The sequence below is a fragment of the Melospiza georgiana genome, chromosome 13 (genome assembly GCF_028018845.1).
Source record: "Melospiza georgiana isolate bMelGeo1 chromosome 13, bMelGeo1.pri, whole genome shotgun sequence".
Lineage (NCBI taxonomy): Eukaryota > Metazoa > Chordata > Aves > Passeriformes > Passerellidae > Melospiza > Melospiza georgiana.
The window spans coordinates 473,924-492,848 of record NC_080442.1 but is presented as its reverse complement, the minus strand read 5'-3'; the positions used below and the strand labels follow the sequence as shown (position 1 = coordinate 492,848).

The 18,925-nt window shown below is 40.7% G+C and overlaps 1 protein-coding gene across 3 annotated transcripts in view; it reads left to right on the top strand.

Moving 5' to 3' along the window:
• OTUD7A (OTU deubiquitinase 7A) overlaps window positions 1–18,925 on the top strand; it is a 108,217-nt gene that overhangs the window by 76,997 nt on the left and 12,295 nt on the right. For all 3 annotated transcript variants that reach the window (XM_058033085.1, XM_058033084.1, XM_058033086.1), the window contains 7 exons: window positions 3,088–3,189; window positions 4,540–4,667; window positions 5,393–5,505; window positions 11,217–11,344; window positions 12,869–13,018; window positions 17,757–17,871; window positions 18,125–18,209. In XM_058033085.1, the coding sequence (XP_057889068.1) occupies window positions 3,088–3,189; window positions 4,540–4,667; window positions 5,393–5,505; window positions 11,217–11,344; window positions 12,869–13,018; window positions 17,757–17,871; window positions 18,125–18,209 (821 nt within the window). The remainder of the gene's footprint in view (window positions 1–3,087; window positions 3,190–4,539; window positions 4,668–5,392; window positions 5,506–11,216; window positions 11,345–12,868; window positions 13,019–17,756; window positions 17,872–18,124; window positions 18,210–18,925) is intronic.

The window sequence follows — 18,925 nt, the reverse complement described above, 5'->3', positions numbered from 1 at the left end:
CTATGGTTTGGTCAATGACATAAAAAAAACTGTAAAAGATGAGGTGTATTCCCTGCAAAGGTTGGGGATGTTGTTAAAGGAAGAGGTGCGTGTGCTTGGGTATAATACCATGAATTTAAAGAGAAAAGAAATAAAAAAGAAGCTGATTAGGCAAAGGAAGAGGACATTTGCTAGGAACTAACAGCTTACTACTCCCAAAACCTGGAGTGGGAGAGCAGAATTGCCACTAACAGTGTCACACGTGGATTCTGAAGTGGCCATATGAGCTGGGTGTCTGTAAAAGCCTCTAAGGTTTTTTTTTTTTATGCTTAAACTCTTGCTAGCTTGACATCTATATGTGACAGCATGTCCTGGTTACATCTTATCTGTATGGAAACTCAGAAGAAAATTCCCAATTTACTGCAAAGTGCTCTGTGAGATGATAAAGGAAAGGCCCAGACAAAGGCAGTGTGATTTACTTATTCCCCACTGCTGCAGTGTATTGTTTACTCGTTAATATGATTGCTTTCCAAATATTCCTCTGAAAGGATAGAATGCATCGCATTCATAAAAACATTTTGAGGTTTTGTCCATCTTGTAAACTCAGCTGTTGATTATTGCCAGAATTGGAATGAGGTCAGCTCCTGAGTAACAGGCTGATCTCTGTGAGCTCTGGCAAGAATTGCTGTGGTTCTTCAACAGAGGATGACTTGAGGTGCTGATAATATTAAATGAAGTCTGGGTGGAAGCAATTTTATAATTTGTAATATTTTGCTTCAGCAAGTTGATTTTCATTATAGACACATGCTCCCCTGTGTGTTGTTAATGTGTGGGTTGACACAAAGAGATGCTATGAAAACTTCTGCTATAGTGCAGTAGTGTGTTTTAAAAACCAGTACTGGCAGAGGAATGGCTGGACTTACACAGTGTTTTTAACTGAAAGAAAAATCAATTCTATTGCAGTGCTGAAGTATAATTCAATACAAATGGTACAAGTATTCTGTGTGAAAAGTCCAAGAGCTGTTTCCCTACACTTTATTTTCTGTGTTTGTGTTTTCTAGAAAGCTACAGCCAAAGTAAACAGTAATATGCTGTTAAGCCTGGGCTTTGTGTCCCCCAAACCAATCCACCAAAACTGTGTTAATGTTTGATCTCAGTTTTCAACGTAGCTTAATTTTCCTGGTTTTTCCCTAACGGGCCCCACTATAACCACTATATTTGAAAAATGAAAATGCACCACTTTTTTGTTATAATCCAATTTTAAACCCATACCTGCTATTTTTTCAGTCAGCCATAAGCTTTGTGGTGTTAACCAAGTCCCAAACACTTTTTGCAGGATGCACTTGACAGAAGATCACTTTTATAGAAACCTCCTGTTACTGAAAAGATTCACAAACACCAGACTTTGGCATTTCTTACCAATAGATGTTAGTTAATCTGCAAAGCAATGCCACTCATTATTTCCTTAAGTCCTACCTAAGGTCTGTCTGTTTTTAGATATTCTAACTAGGCTTTACACAGCACCTTGGTATAGCTTATTGCTGAATATGATCCCACGAAAACATTCTGCTAAAAACAGGTGGCAAATTGTTATTTCACAGATGCAGGAGTTGCTAAAAATGATCTTGTTCTTTCCAAAATCTGTTTAATAATGCTTTAAATTAAGCTTCTTTATTGCATATTTAATTTAGAACTCAATAAGCCTGGTTTGAGGTGTAGTGCATTTACAAACCAGCTGCTAAGGTCATTTGAGGATTACCAGATGTGCTTATTGATCTGCTATGCATCTTTACAGTGTGGTACTCTTAAGACATTTGGACTAATTGCATTTTGATTTCATTGTTCTTAGTACCCAGAACAAATAACTAGGATACATAATAAATGTTGCTACACTATTTTTCCCCTTAGTGTATATTACCTGTAGTTATAAATAAGCTTCACTATAATTTTGTAATGAGAACTTATTAATGGAGAGGCATTTATTTGTTGTTTGGACTTCCTTCTGTTTTGGGGTTTAACCTTAAGTGCAAGACTGCCTGTACAAATCTATAGATGCAATTTCTTCCCAGCTTCCCAGGCAAGAAACTGGGGGAGAAAAAGTCTGCTTATTGCGTTATTCATTCAATTATTCACTTGTGCATTATCCACCGACCTGCCAAGTCTTGGGAAATGTACCAGCTCTACTCATCCTTGTTAATCATCTGCTCTTCCTCATCCCCAGAGATGCTACACAATTACACCCATTTGCTTTCTTTCTGTTAGGAAGGCTCCCATGATCTTTTAACCAAGACTTAACACTCCAGTTTGCCAGCACATGGCAGCCTGTGTGCCAGGAATTACCCACTTTTAGTGTGGGCTTGGGCAGTGATAGTCTTCCTGACTTATTTCTTCACTGAATAGGTGTCCTTTTGCCAGGCTTTTCCAGAGCCTGTCTCTGGTTTATAATCTGTAAAACATGCTCCACATAGCAATGATGTATAAGTGGTACTGTAAGTATTCCCTAAAGAGAAAGACCACATTCTATACTACACCTCGGGCTATGCTTTCGTGTCATTTTAATTCTCTGGTAGTGTAGCTGTTGGTTTTAGTAGATGTAATAATGATTTACACTATGGGAAATGAGAGGAGAATCACCTGTTGAAACAATCCATCTGATTGAAATAATTTACCTAATAAACTTACCTTTATAGTAACCTATCTTGATTACCACATACATATTGCTTTTGTGTGTAGACAAAAATTCCTTTATTACCTTAATGTAATCCGTCATGTGCGTGTGGGAGGCCAATGTGGATTATGTTTGGGAACTGACAGCAAGGCTCATAATGGTATTAAGGCAATAAACTCCTTGGAAATCCATTACTGTATGCAGCATATGAGACTGGAAGATGCAAATTAATTAAAGGTGCTCTTTTCTTTTCTAGATCCATGTAGAGAATAGTTTATCTGCCTCATTTCTAATCTTCTCAGTTTTGACTTCTAACATTACATTTAAGGTTATTTGGCAAGGAGGGTGTTGATGGTTCCCCCCCTGCTCTGTGTTTACCTGCACAGAGCACTGCTCCTGTTGCAGGTTCCTCTCACCTGTAACTGCTGTTTCCCTTCCAGGACGCCTCAATTGGTGGTCCACGGTGTGCACCAGCTGCAAGCGCCTGCTGCCCCTGGCCACCACGGGTGATGGAAACTGCCTCCTGCATGCTGCCTCTCTAGGTAAGGGGCAGTCTGGGCAGGAAACCTTCTACCAGAAATATTCACTGCTCTCCTCGACCCCCAGCCAAAGCTCAGAAACACATGAGATGCAAAGATTTGCATTAAAAGTCTGATTCTGGAGCAATATGTCCTTCACATTTCACTGTAGTGTTGTTTACTTCAAGCATACCTAAAGCAGGAAAGGAAAAGGTTTCTCAGGATATCAAAGTATAACTGGAAGGGTATCCAAACCCATGTATCACAAACTCCAGTGATCTGTATATTCCTTGTATGTTTTGTGTTCTAACAGGTCAACAGGCAAATTCCGGGAGCTTCCGCAGGGTTGTCCACTTTATGTGCAAGGAAATTCATTCATTCTCTTGATTTTCTTCAAACAGTTCTTTGCTGTTTCAAGGATGCAGTGTCAATCTCTGTTAGTTCCTTGTAGTGTTTAAGCATATGTGAAACAGCATTTGGGGTGAATTAAAATAATCTCTAATTGATAAATTAATTGTTTCTGCAAGATTTTTTAAGCCTTTCTGCAAATCAGTAGAAAGCTGTGAAGCTGAAGGTCTTTGATGGGCTTTCTACATCCTAACCTGCTAAAATCTTCCACCAAAAGTACTCCAAAGAGTGACTGTTTAAAAACACTGGGATTTTTAATATTTTGAAGAGACTCCTCTTGTTGAAAGATGCACTAAGAAAAGAGTTTTTGGTGTTTCCAAGTATCTTTTTATCTTTATCTACTTAATTTTATATGTTAATTACTGTAAATGTTTGGAGTATTTTGACCTGAACCCAGTAGCTGACAATGTAGTGACTGAAACATGGCTGTCTGTAGGCACAGGACTGGGGACAGCTCTGCTTTCTTTTGGTGTAGGTTACTATTCCCAACCATATAAAGATGTTTCATTATCTTAGAATGAACTTGAAAGCCTGTGGCTGGTGGTAGTTTTAAACTTTCTGTCATCTTAAATGCTTTTCTCTTCATTTTGAAGCCAGAGGAAATTTCCTGCTGTGTAAGAGCCGGTCTGTGATTCCAAGGAGTGCCTGCAGTGCTCATTAACATCTTGTGCCTGCTGGCACCTGCAGCTAAAACCAACCTGAGCACTGAATATTCCATGGCTTGCAGCAAAGCTGGAGTTGCCTGCAAGCAACTGAACCAGCTCATATTCTTGGTTGTTCCTAATCAAAGTTTAAAATGTGTTAGAACTCTTGTTGCTCATTAGCTTATTTGTGGTAACTCTTTATTTTGGAAATCTTAAAAATAGTGAGTGAATTATTTGCTAGAGAGAATCTTCAATTATGTATTAGCTATTTCTATTTCACTGTAGCTTCTTTAAAACTGGATTTCATCTTGTGCTGCCTTAGGGATGTGGGGATTTCACGACCGGGACCTTGTGTTACGGAAAGCTCTCTATACTATGATGAGGAGTGGAGCTGAAAGGGAAGCACTGAAAAGAAGATGGAGATGGCAACAGACTCAGCAAAATAAGGAGGTCTGTATGGCCCAAAGACAACCTTGTTCATATCTTTTAGGGTTACAAACATTCTTCTTAAGTTTGCTGTGAAAGTTTTAATTGCTATCAAATTCCTTGTGCTGACATTTTGTTTGGGGAAAGAGATACCATTATTTGAAATTTTCATACCAGAATGCAAATGTGTTTGTAGCTTTATGGGTATAAGTATGCAGAGTTTTGTGCCTAAAAGGTCTAACGTGCATTTGGAATATGTAGAAAAATAAATGTGTAATTTAGCTATCAAAAGCATTTAAAAATGAGTCGATGAAATCCACAAAACAGAGAGAACCCCATTTAGGAAAGATTTCTCAGAATCTTGAATTAGGATTTTTAGAGCTGTGGCCAAATATTGAGTGGAAGTGTTCTAACTAAAATAGTCTTTAAATCTGATTTTATTTTTGATTAAAAGCTGTACCTTCAGCATGTTACTATTTCCTGAAGATGTCTGTGCAGTGTCTAGATAAGCCAGTTTCAGGAGTAATCCTGAGTGCAAACAAGTGAATGTGCTAACTCTACAGTTGGTATTTTAGATCTTTTTAATAAGTTAATGTTCTTTCACTTGAGTAGAAATGTTGAACTATTAATGGCCCAAGATACTGAACTGAGTCATGTGTGAAACTCGGGTGAGTTGCAAACACTGGTACAGAGCTCAGCTTGCACTGTGTGTCAGCAGAGTGGTGACAGTGTTTCCTTGTGCCCCATAGTCAGGTTTGGTATACACGGAGGAGGAGTGGGAGCGCGAGTGGAACGAGCTGCTCAAGCTGGCGTCGAGCGAGCCACGCACGCACTTCAGCAAGAATGGGGGCACTGGGGGCAGGTAAGTTCACACTGACACTGCCCCAGGCTGGCTCTCTGTAGGAAAACAGTGCAGCACAACTGAGGGAAGGTGTTCATAGCACCACCAAACTGCCTTTGCAGCTGTTGTACTCTTTTGGCATGGCAGAATTATCGAAATATCCCATTACAATATTTAGCATTTTGGTCATGCTTTCTTTTACAGTTACCACACTAACTTGAGGTTATGTTGTAGCCAAAAGAGTCTGCATGTAATAAATCCTAATTGTTTTTCTCGTGGAACTGTTGTTTGATTTTTTAAGATTTTTTTAAACCTTCAGATGTTTACATTCTTGTAAAGAACTTTCTCACACACTTCCTGTAAGTAACTTATTGTTTTGTATTCTTTTATAGAAAAAGAGAAATTTGATAGGCTATTAGTTTGTCCCGTGTCATTGGAGAGGTGGCTCTTTCACCCTCCAATCCGCTGTCACTTTTAAAAAACTATAAATGTTAAAGTCAGAAAATAAACTTCCCTTTTCTTCACCTTGAAAGCAGCAGTGTGTGCGCTTGTGTTGTTTCGTGTCCTACAGTGACATGGAACAAGCATGTTGGCAGTATCATTTAGCTTTTTTTCAGGAGTATATTTGTGAAAAGATTTGGGATGAAACAGAATCTACAACATTTAAATACCCCTGACCCACATAGAGTATCTGCTTTAAATAGCCACTGTTATAAACCATTCCTTGCTTTCAGTGCAGTTATCCCCAAAGGACAGGATTATTTACCAGCCTTCAGAATGCAGAAGCTTTAGTTTTTGTGTCTAGTGTTTATCACTAAAAATATTTAGTGTTTGCTCAGTGCATAATTTTCTCTACCTACTGTTGACAAAATAAGGGATATAGCTCAATGAGAGTAACAAAGTTTGTAGAAAATATTCTTTGGACTCTGAAAGAATATTTTATTTTCCCTTTAACCTTGTTAAGGTTATTAAGGATAGGTAATTCTAGGAATTCAGGAGGACTTTGCTTAGAAAATTGTCAGCCACAGTGTGTCTCCTTTTCTTCTATTATGAAGTGAAAAAAAAAAAAAAAGATTTTTATTTTAATCTCTAGTTTGTTTCTTATGTTTGTAGATATTTTCCTGTTGATACGTTTCAGTTTTCTAAGGCAGTTCAGTTCATATTTCTATTAAATCTGGTCATTCAGCCCCAGTTTTCTCTGACTTGTTCCATTTCATTCTTATGTTCCATGTACCACATATTTTCAGTAGCTTTTAGTCAGAGATGCTCTCAAATGTTATCTTTGCCAGGCAGTCAACCTTCAGTTCCCAGGTACCTACATGGGGAGTATAGGTAGTACATAAATAACCTTCTCATTATGGTTTGCACTTATCTTTTTTTTTCAATCAAAATAAAGTAAATACAAATAGCCAACATTAATTTTTCCTTTGAAATAGTGAAAGATGGATCAGGCAAGAAATCCTTATCCTGTTAAAGATTTGAATGTATACTTTGCTTTGCATTCATTCCAAAGACAGAATGAATGTGGCAGAATGAATTATTTTTTCAGTTTAATGAGACCATGTTCAAAGTAGGGCCCTTGACAAGGAAAAGGAATATCAAAATAGTATTTTTGAGATGGGGTATATTATGTCCTCTAGTTAGTTGCTATATTAAGCAAGCTTGCACATCAGTCTTTGAACTGTAGATGAGGCACTTTCCTTTGGTGTCAGAATTAGCTAAAGCATCAGAAGTTGTATTTGCTTCAAAAGAATTCAGTGACAAACCTAAGGCTGGAATTGTGCTGCCTCATTCACCTGCAAACTTATTATAGTTATTTTTCCGAGTGAGCTATGTGCAAAGGAGATCAGCAATTGTCGCTAAATTTCTAAAGATTTCTCCTTTGAGACACTCTCATTCTGAGGCTAGAAGTTGGAAAAAGAGAAAAAGGAAACACAGAAAAACCTGGTTCTTAAGTTCTTGTTTCCAGCATGTAAAGCAAAGCAAACTTATGAAGCAGATTCTTGTTTTGAAACAGATTTGCACATCTTCCTGTAAATGTAAAAAATGAATTCTAGATTAACATAATTGCTTCATTTATCTCCATTTACAAGCAAAAGTAGGGGCACTGAATTGAAGGAACTGCGTTGAAAAAAGGAAAATGTCTGGTACCCTGTTTTTTGTTAAGAATCTAACTATTGCTATCCTGCTCAAAAGAAAATTCCAACCCCATCCTTCACTGTGCAACTGTCAGTCAGAGCCTGTTCTCATGTGAGAGTGAGTATCACTGTTGTTATTCACTGTTGAAAACCCAGTTGCTGTTGTGCTTTGAGCTCATGCAGACCCTGGAAGTGGATGGTATTTGTACTTATTGTCACCTCCCAGCTGTACCTGTGCTGTTGGCATTATCTTATTAATAAGTTCAAGGGACTTAAAATTGGGTAGCAGGGAGGGAATACTGCTGTAGTCTTCGTGTATGTCATTGGAATTGAGTTTGAGGCAGAAACCCAGAACATTTAAACAGGAAGTACCTCTCAAATGCAAGTGTCCTCTGAGGTTTTGGACTTGGCTTGGTATTCAGAGTGCTTCAACAAACAGCTCTTCATACACAACTCCTGCAGCCATGCAAGACCCTCACCTTGTACAGAATGTAGTTTAGACCATTTAACAAGACATTGCCCTAAAATGATTTTACTTGATCTGGCATCTGTTACAGGAGTGCTCTTTCTTTTAAACTGTTCAGCATATGCAGCTATTGTAGGGTGCAGGTAGAATTGGTTCATTATAACATATTTATTGATTATTAGCTGTAGTTTCTAAAGGCTAATACCTCTTTTTATCTGGCCTATTTTCAGTTCACATAAAGTACTGAAGACAAGCACAGCCAAATTGCTGTGGTGGTTCAAATATGGAACCCAAAGCATTCACATTCTGTGTTTCTTTTCCTTTAGTCAATTCAATATACTTTTTTTCCTTGAAGAATGAAAGAGAATGTTCCACTACTGTGCAATTTCCTGTGTTTGAATTGAAGCCCATTGCTGACAAACACTGTAAGGAAATCAAAGGAGAGGTTCCTACACCTACAGCTGTGGTTTCTGCTGGTTTTCATTTGGGGATTGTTAATCAGGAAAAGAAAAGTGTCAGAAATTGAATGGATACAGAGCCCAGAACTCAGATATCATTCTGATCTCCTGCTTCTGGCAAATCACCAGGTTGGAGAACTTTATCCCTGTCATGGTATTTCAGTGCATCTCAACTGTCTGAGGGCATTGGTCTCTTGCTCTGTGTGAATCCCAAAATGAGTCCTAAACTCAGAATAGCTGTTAGAGTCTGTTGGACTGAAAGTCTGGAGCTGTGTGTGGGGAAGGAAAGCAGTGTTACCATAGGGAGCTGTTAGAAGGAAATCCAAGGACATGAGAACAGATCTTGCTCAGAATTTACAGGTGAGAGAGCAGTAGCCAGCCAGGTAGAACAGCAGGGTAGGTGACTTTTCCCTTCCAGCTTTTTGAAAGAGGCTTTCTTTCATTCCTGGCTGCAGTACAAATTGGATTTTCCATAAGAGAGGGAATCTCTTTGGGTTGCTGAGACCGTGTCTCCCATGTTTGGACTGGAGGTGCTAGTGGATCTGTAGGTCAGACTGAGATTTTTATTTGCTTTTCTTTCTATTAGTAATTTGCTCTTAGAATAAAAATAATTTATTTAGTCAGTGCTCTGGTTAAGCAGGATTCTGCAATGCAGATTTACATACTCTTATATAAGTGGATTTCATTGTTTAAAGTTAGCTTTACATCAATAGAGGAATTAATTTCAGTTTCTTAAATTTTCTTTGGTTCTATATTTTATTGACAAAATTACTCTGTCCACAATTTTCATGGTCATGTAGCCAGCATACATAAAAATCTCTGAAAAAAAGTGGAATGATCATTGGATCAAAGGATGTGGCAGGTTGCTATGGATACTTGTTAATGATGATTTTTCATTCTCATTAATCTTTAGGAAAATTCATACTGAATCCTCAGCAAGTGGCACTGAAATAATATAAAACAGGCCACATGAATTACTGGCAGTGATGGTGGAAAATTGAGCATTGAGGAGGTTTCCCAGCAAGGCTGTGGACTCTCTCTCCTTGGAGGTACCCAGAGGCTGTCTGGACACAATCCTGGGCTTTGGGTGGCCCTGATGGAGCAGGGGCTGAATAAGGGGTTCTCTAGAGCTCCCTTATGACCCCAGACACTCTGATCCTGTGGCAGTGAGCAGTGGGATGTGTAATAGCAGAGAAGGGTTTGAAATGTGTGAATATGATCAGAGACAGTGAATCAAGCAACATGGGGATGTGATACTGAGGAGGAAAAAAGCCCAGTGAAATTTTGGAGTTTGTGCAGTCAGGCATGTCATCAGCTGATCAAAGGGATAGAGATCCCTCTGATAACAGCTGTGTATGGAATATGCCTTTCACTTCTAGAAACCTCATTAACTAGGAGATGAGGAATAATTAGAGGATTTGAAGGAAAAAATTAGGACTGATAGGCTGGAAATACTAATGTGAGAAGATAGCTGGCAATCTTTCTGGCATATTGTCTTGCCAATAACATGATTCCCCTGAGTTGCTTTTGGCTGACAGCTTACTTTGAGGTGACAGAATGGACTGCAAATGCTGAAAAGCTGTTACAGCCTGCTGTGGAGAAGAGTTCAGTAAGGAACAGGGGAAGAAATTGCAAAACAGGGACTTTGGTTTTGAACATCAGGAAACATTTCCTAATGAGTGTGGGTAGTGGGAGGAGGGATCCAGAGAAGAAGACATTCCTTGACCAGTGAATGCCCTGCACCAGGATCATTTCCACCCTGCTATGCTCCTAGGCTGGGATGAAGGATTTTCAAGTGATGCTCCAGGGAGGGGCTGGATGCTGTGAGACCTCTGAGAGGTTGCTGTGTTTGTCCTACACGCTCTGGAGCAGTGTCCAGGCACTTTGCTCTGCTTCTGTTCTTCACATGCACAGAAAATTAACAGCGGTCAGTTCTGGAGGTTCCCTGCACAGCTGGCAAGAAGAGGACAGGAGCTGCCTCCATTTAAGAGTGTCCCTGTGTCACCTTGCCTCCCTTCATTTGTCAGGGCTCACAAAAGCTGGGCTCTGGGTGTATTATATTGTGAAGTTGCACTCAGCAGTGAATTATCATCTTCACTTTTGTCTGCTTCCCACAACCCTCCCATTTTTCAGTGTTCTTTCATCTAGCTTGTTTTTGTTTTCCAGGCAAAGGAAAAACTTTGAAATGTGGTACTGACATTAGTGACATGAAACTGGGAAAACAGAAAGGGAATAACTGAAACCAAAAATTCATTAAATTGTTTATGTAGTCATAGAAGGGCTTGGTAATGGTCACCTAGAGAAGTGGAGACTTTACCAGATTTATTCTTGCAATCCAGGTAAAAGAATGACCTCTTTGGTAGAAAATTAACTTTCTAGGTTGGTTTCTAAAGGTGCTGGGCATTTCCATCTCCTGGAAGATTGTGAGGCAGATCTAAAGCATAGTGATACTAGCTGGATTTTTTTTTTTATGCTGCTATTATTTTATTTACAAAAATACATTTTCCTTTCCATTTCTTTTTACCTACTTCAATGACTGAAATATGGGTTTCAGAGGAGTGGGGATATAAGGTATAGTGAAGAAGAAATAGCTGCTGAGGTGTGTTGATCCAGCAAAGTCTCATGGCTGGTTCAAGCTGGTTCATAAAGTCTCAATGCTGTGTCTTCCAGGGTGGACAATGCAGAAGATCCAGTGTATGAGAGCTTGGAAGAATTCCATGTTTTTGTCTTAGCCCATATCTTGAGAAGACCGATTGTTGTAGTAGCAGACACAATGTTACGAGACTCAGGGGGAGAAGGTAAGAGCTGTAATTAGAGATCCATGCACCTCTGTAAATTGAATCAATTGTAAACTGATACCAGCAAAGGACCCAGCTGTAACACACCAGTGTTCATGGCAGAGCTGCTGCCTTTTTCTGAAAGGAAGGAAAAGAAAAAAGGAAAACACAGAAGGATACTCAGTCCATTTCTATTAGATAAAAGTAAAAACATACAGGATAATTATACAACCCTTGCTGAGAATCTCTTTATCCTAGATATTCCCTATTAACTTAAATAACCACCAAATTAGAGAAAACAATACATTTCTGACTGGTCTAAGTGAACAATGCTCTAATTTTGCCATGTTATTTAGGTGCCTCTTAAAACTCTGCAGAAATCAATCTAATCTGACTTTGAAAATTTGAATTTTAAATGTGTGTATCTTGGATTTTTGTTTTTAATGACTCCTCTGAAGCTTCTCATTCAGAAGTTTACAGAATGTTTTATTCAGTTTGCACATGTGAGCACAGAAATGTTAGATCCATATGTGGAGCCAGCTCAAACCTATTGGAGCAGGACTCAGAGCATTAAATTCAGGTCACTCTCTACCATGAATAACAATTCTAATTCATTATGGGGTGTTACTTAATTTAAGGGGGATGTTTGGCTGATTAAAAGAGGATGTCCAGCAGGTGATGGAGTTTATAGAAATTTACTTCCACATGAAAATACTGCATAATTTCAGTTTCCATTGCAAATTATGAACTACAAGTAATGGTTGTAGATTATTCTGTAGGCTATTGAGAAACACACCTGAAAGACAGTGCAAAGCGAGGGATTCATGAGGGAAACTCATCTTGCAAATATTTCAACAATAAAGTCTCATATTTTTGTTGCAAAAGGAAAAATAATTGGTTGGAAGCAAAAATAGTGAGAGAGTTTTCCTGGCCAAACTTGCTCTTTCCCATAATTATATGCATAAACAAATGTAGAATCTTTCAAAGGAAAATTGTGCCCCTCCAGATGGAACATTCCATTAAAATTCTACTTGTAGGATTTTTTTGAGTCCTTCCTTAACTTTATCATACATACATGTGTGCGTGCATTCAGATATATACAACATGTGGACTATAAACATGTTTGTAATGTTTCTTATGGATATCTGTTAATGGAAGGCACAAGCAGAGTATGTTACCAAAAGATCTGACAGTGTATTTACTGATGATTATTAGAAAATAATTCTGCCTAGAAGCATTACAGGAAGGTACAACTCTGCTTACATGTGTGACAGTCATCAAGATTTTGTTATAAGACCATAATACCTTTACCAATAAACAGTTAGAGCAAGAAAAATTATGTAAGCATGAAAGATCTTCATTATGGTTCTTCGTATATTTCCTGACATTTTATAATGAAATTTTACCTGTTGTTGTGACTGTTTTCTGCATAGATTACCCCACTTTAAGCTGCTCTCCTGAAGCTCTGATGATATTGCAGCACAATTGTTTATACAATTCATCTGTTCTTTCACATAGTTGTACAAATCTCCTTATTCTCTGCAGCATTTGCACCGATACCATTTGGAGGAATTTATTTGCCACTTGAAGTTCTGCCAAACAGATGCCATTGCTCACCTCTTGTGCTGGCCTATGATCAGGCCCATTTCTCTGCTCTTGTCTCCATGGAACAAAAAGACCAACAGAGAGAACAAGGTATGCTTTAAACAGAGCAACACTAGCATATATATTGAATACAGTGCACACAGTACTTTCTTTTACCTGTAGATGTATTTATCTGACAGAAAGGAAACAATACGCACTAAATTTTATTGCTGCATGTTTAGGAATCCGAGTGGCTCAATCACAAGACAATGGCACAGTCCATTTCTTCCTTTCAAACAGCTGGAATAATATGAGCAGATGGGAGCCTCATTTCTCTCAGGCACATCTCTCTGCCTTCAGTACCTCAGGTCCTACAAGAGCAGTAATGTTACAATAATGTTAAATGTCCTTCTTGAGGTTAGCAACTGCTTTTCTGTAGGATCTTCCTATACTTGTACTTTCACAGGAAAGGTGCTGGGAAAGAAACTCCTCCCAGATATCCAGCACAGCCTCAGAAACATTAACTACTAACTTTCATGTACAAGTTCATACAGGTTAATTACAAGGGTCAGTGAATCAAAGTGGCGTTTGTTTTGTGTGACCTGATTGTACCTTTCTTACTTCAGGGCCTTAAATGCACAGGCTTCAGTTGTGTAGAGCAGCTGAGAGCATTTGGCATTTATTTTGGGATGAAGGGAATGCTGTAGCTGCCAAGCTAGTTGCTGTTGGAGACTGCAGTAGTCCAGCAGCAACCACAGCATTGCTGTTGTCCTCTATGTGCTGTGACAGGAGGGAAATGGGCACAGGGATGCTCCAGCAGTGCCTGGGGCTTGTACCTTGTCAGCAGAGCAGCTCTGGCAGCTTTGGCACATGGCAAGGGGCAGCCACCATTGTCAAGTGTCAGCAGCAATGGCACAGGGGCCTCAGCACAAGGGCGGATTTTGAGCTATCAGAATGCAACTTAGAGCTGCACCTTCTTAAAAATAGCATCCTGGAGATCCAGGCCATTCATAACTTGTAGTATTTATGCTCTCACCAAGTGTCAGGAGCAGTATCTGAAGGTGTCTGAACTACTGCAGGTACATACACACATTTAAGCAGCTGCTGAGCTCTCTAGTGGAGGAGACAGTTATGCATTTGAGAAGTATGTGTGGTCACTTAAATACTGATGTCAATGCTTTAAGTTCTGCTTTGGCATACAGTCCTGTTACAGAACATTTAAAACACTACTATAAATAGACATAAAGGGAAAACATTCTAATATCTCCCTGTCTGGAGAGGATTTAAGACACATTTTGACACTTCTTATTACAGAGTGCCTGGCATTCTGATGGTCACCAGGGGCCCTCTTTGAAATCCAGTGTCTGATTAAAAACGGGTAAATACTTTTATATTAATGCAGGCTCTACTGATGCAGGTCTTTTGTGTCTTTGTTTATAGAAAACACAGACTAGGTCTCAACTGTCCCTGGGATTGCTCCCTTGGCATTGGAGCTTTCCATGCTGCTGTGCTCAGGCGAAGTAACACTGTGAGAAGTGTGGCAGTGGGCCTTGAACAGCACCATGGCAGTTTCTGTGCCAGCATTTTATTGTACTGGCATGTTCAGAAAGAGTTAAAGTGCTGTTCTTTTTAGATGAATAGTGGCACTTGAGGCATGAGGATGAGAGCTGGGAAGTGCTGTGACTTCCTTCACAGCACAGGAGGCAGCACAGCTGTGGGATCTCAGCACCTCAGGACGGAGGTGCAGAGTGGCCGAGACCACCCTTGGGGGGCTCGGGAGTCCTGGAATGTTGCCAGAAGTGTCTGGTGGCTGGACTTTGATCCTACACAGGAGATGACACCTGTATGAGGATGGGAGGATTTCACTGGGTGAATGGTGAAGGGATAAGTTAATTAGAGTGTGAAACACAGGGTTTAGGATTTCTGTACAGGGGGGTCTAAAGAAGTAAGATGGAGGAATTGGGGCGTGTCCTGTTCTTCTTCTTCTTCTTCTTGGCCTCCATCTTCTGTGGTGATGTTGGCACTTTGGGATTGGTTATTACTAAAAGTGCACTGGTCAATAAGGGTAAAAGGTATTGAGGAAAAATTATAAATATTGTATACGTAACTTCGAGTATAAAGATAAGTGACCGCCCCGGGGGCTCTCAGTGTGCTCATGGCTGGCTGCTGTGCAGACCTCTGTTGGGCCGAGAGAAAATCTTTTAGATAAACAATTAATAAACACTGAGACCGAGAAAAGATCTGAAGTCTCATCTCGTCCTTTGAAGCGCCGGCTGTCCAAGGCCACCTAAACAGCCGAGAAACCGACACACACCCAGCTAGGGAATGGCAGCAGAGTCCTCACTGTGTGTGTCACACTGCCATGGACCAGCCAGCAGCTGTTGCTTGTCACTTATCCCATCTGTTGGAATTAGGGCTGGTAGGCTGTGCTTGGAGAAGTGCAGTTCCATCTAGAGAGCCACAGCCAAGTGAGGCCAGCACCAACCAAAGCTGCAGACCCTGCTGGGTGTCAGGTAGGTGCTGCAGTCTGTGGGGTTTGCTTTAGAAATGGATGGGGTGGACTCTGCTTGCAGCTGTGACAAAAAAATACTTTTCTATCAGGAACTTGGGGAAATCTTACATTAAACCCCAACTATCAAAAAAAATCCCCTGAGAGAGAAATGCTCTTGCAGTGAAGACAGAATTTTCAAAGTCCTTCACTTTAGAAGATTTGTTTTCTGTGAAAACAGCAGTGCTTCACACCAGCCTATAAGACTATGCCTTAGAATGGGGATACAATCAGCACTCAACTCAGTGAACACATTTCTGACACTCAGAATGTGTACAGGACTTGAGACAAGAGTGACATGCAACAGACAATCATCTCTAAGCTTTGTTTTTTACTTAACTTTGTCTTTTAATAAAATGGAGTATCACTAAGCATTTTTAGTAGGTATTTTCAGTATCAGTAGAAGTAGCAAGCTTTTAAAAGGATTTTTTAAAAATTTGTTTATACACCAAAATATTTATTTAACTATGTGAAAATTAGTTAGTTTCAAGCTGCCCATAGAGAAGAAAGTCACATTTACCCTTTGAAGTTTCTATCGCAAGAAGAAAGTGCTTCAACTCTCTGGTGGTTCTTTGCTCCAAGCTTTCCATCATCACCTGTCCTAGGATTACAGTCACAGATTTTTACCACGCTGTGCCTGTAAGGCCAGGTGCTACCAGAAGGGAACTGCTGTGTTGTAAACTTACAACATTGCTCTTTCCTAAGTTGCCTTCTTCCTTTAAATGGCTGAGATCAGATGTCAGTCCAGTCAGTGCCTGCTGGTAACTCAGTTAATTGGTAGAATATGCATTTTCCTTGTGAAACACGTTCAGTTAATTGTATTCTCAGTTATTCCAGCCTCTTGGTTGCAATAATTTCATTGAATGCGTTAGGATAAGACCTCATATTACACCAGGAAGCGTTAGAAGTGCATTCATCTGTCACACCTGCTGCACATTTGTGCTGTTCCGGTGCCCCAGGCCGCTGCAATGCAGTGTATTCGGAACGGCAGACTTGGGCTCCCCGCGTGTGCCCGGAGTTTGCCTGGGGAGCTCCGGTCCCGCTGTGTCCGTGCGGAGCCTTCGGGGAGCGGCGCTGCCGGGCCGGCTCTGCGGGGCAGAGCGCGGCGGTTCCCGGCGCGGCCGGCAGGGGGCGCCGCCCCGCGGGATTTGGGCCGCCCGGGCCTGTCTGGGCAGCGCCGGGGCCGCGGAGCCGCGGCGGGGGCGAGCGAGCCGCGCGTGCCCGGAATGCCGCGCCCCCGTGTGTGCTGCGCCGCAGAAAGGGTTACAAACAGCACAGAGCCCCGTGTGAAGTCGGGTTTCAATAACTGAGTGCCATGATGTTTGGGTGGCTTCTCTAGGTTTCTTTGGCCTTGGATTGTCTGGAATGAATACTCAGGGCAAGTCCTGAAGAGCTCTAGTGCAGAAAGGTAAATGCCTTGATTAGCTGTCAGAGGAGAAGCAGTGACCTGTACCATGCTGAGGATTCTATCCAGACCCTCAACAGCTTTTACTTGTTTTCCTAATCAAATAGAAGTGAATTGGTGGCTTTAATTAAAACTGGCATTGCTTTATTTCTTAGTCGCTTGCTGGTGATGAATGATAGACACTCTGACATCCAAGTGTGGTCCCTGCATGCTGAGTATAAAGAAGAGGCAGAGTCATTAGGACAGAGCCTGAGCAGAGAGGGGAAAGAGCAGAAGAGCAAAACTGCTGGCAGCAGTGTTGGGCTGTAAGAACAATAATGGCCTTTGCACTGCACCCAGAGGCCTCAAACTGACCTCTTAACCCATATACATGTTGATCTCTGCTCTTCAATTATGTTAATTTAGTTTGAATCCAAAATCACGTTGGCTTCCTCTTGTTTTCTTTCTTAATGCTGATATCAATATATTTTTATTACAAAGGTACTAAACTAAAAAGGCAAAATAACAAACATGTTAATCTCTGATTCTGAGCAATAGGCAGGAATATTGCAACATTTTATTGCTTTCTGCTATTCTAATGGCTCTGTCTCCAGGAAATGTTGATTGTACAGTACAAATGGCCATGTGGTTCTCTCCAGAGGTCTCCCCTCCTCCACAGGTGACTATCATTCACTCCAGGAGCAATCAGAGTATTAACCTCTCCCTCTTTTATTGCACAAACATGAAAACAGGCAAATGGCGCCCGGTATAAATCATTTGTGGTGCTCTGAATGAGGCAGTTCTGCAGCACAAATTCTGCTCTTCTTGAAGCAGTGATTCTGCTTTTTACAGCTGACTCTTTTCTTTTCATAATTTTTGTTTCCCCCACTCCAATCCTTGTTTCTTCTCTGCTTCAGCGGTGATCCCCCTGACTGACTCTGAACACAAGTTACTGCCCTTGCACTTTGCGGTCGATCCTGGCAAAGACTGGGAGTGGGGAAAAGATGACAATGATAACACCAGACTGGCCAAGTAAGACCTTTCTGTAACTTTGGTGTTAAGCAGTAAAATGTCTTGAGCTGTACCTGGTGGCGGTACTGGGAGAACTGCTGACAGTGAGGGCTTGGTTCATGTGCTCTGCTTACATGGTAGGAGACATGGGGGGGAGTTGTGTTCTTCAGCTGACAGGCACAATCGGGCTGCTGTTGTATCTCCCCCTGTTATGAAGTGTTGCTTTTTCTTTCAAGCTTTTTGACTGCTTCTTCCTTTCTTTTTTTATCTTTAGTTTGATTCTGTCTCTTGAGGCAAAGCTTAATCTTCTGCACAGCTACATGAATGTAACCTGGATCCGCATCCCCTCGGAGACACGGGTAAGGTAAACTTCCCCCTTGCTCCCACAGCATGGAAGATACAAGGATAGGCTGCCTGCAAACAGCTCAGTGCCCTGGCAGCAGGGACAGCCACTCATGGTTCACTGACACCAATCAGGCTTACAAATTTTTCTGGTTGTTTGTTTTAATAGCACTGTTGCTTGTATATTTTTTGCTGAAATGTGTCTTCTAGCTTACTTTTTCTGGTATAAATTTCAGTCATTTGTGTAATTTAAAGAAACCTTTTCTCACCACTGTCTTCTCAGAACTTTGTCTTGCTCTCCTGATGCCACTGTTAGGTCACCAATTTCTTTCTGAGAGTGTATTTGCACTTGTGGACAACTCCCAGTTTGGAGTGGCTGACAAAAGGCCATAGACTGGCACTAAATTGTAGCCTGCCTCTTCCAGAGAGCTGTTTTAGAACTATGCCCAGCTGGCACTGAAATTTCTCTGCAAATTGCATTGAATAGGTGGAGGGGTTAGGCTGGAAGCAAAAGGTTGCTAGGAGAGGATGGAGGTGATTTAGACAGCCTACACTGATGGAGTTTGAACAGAGAAACAGAACACAAAAGGAGAAAGTATTTTAACAAGCTGCAAGAGAGGAAAAATCCATTTTTCTACAGTTTCTACAGTAGTAGCTACCATATCAGAAAAAGGAGAGTCAAAATGTATAGGTGGCCATTGAATCTTAGTGTGTATTGTATAGGTGGCCTTTG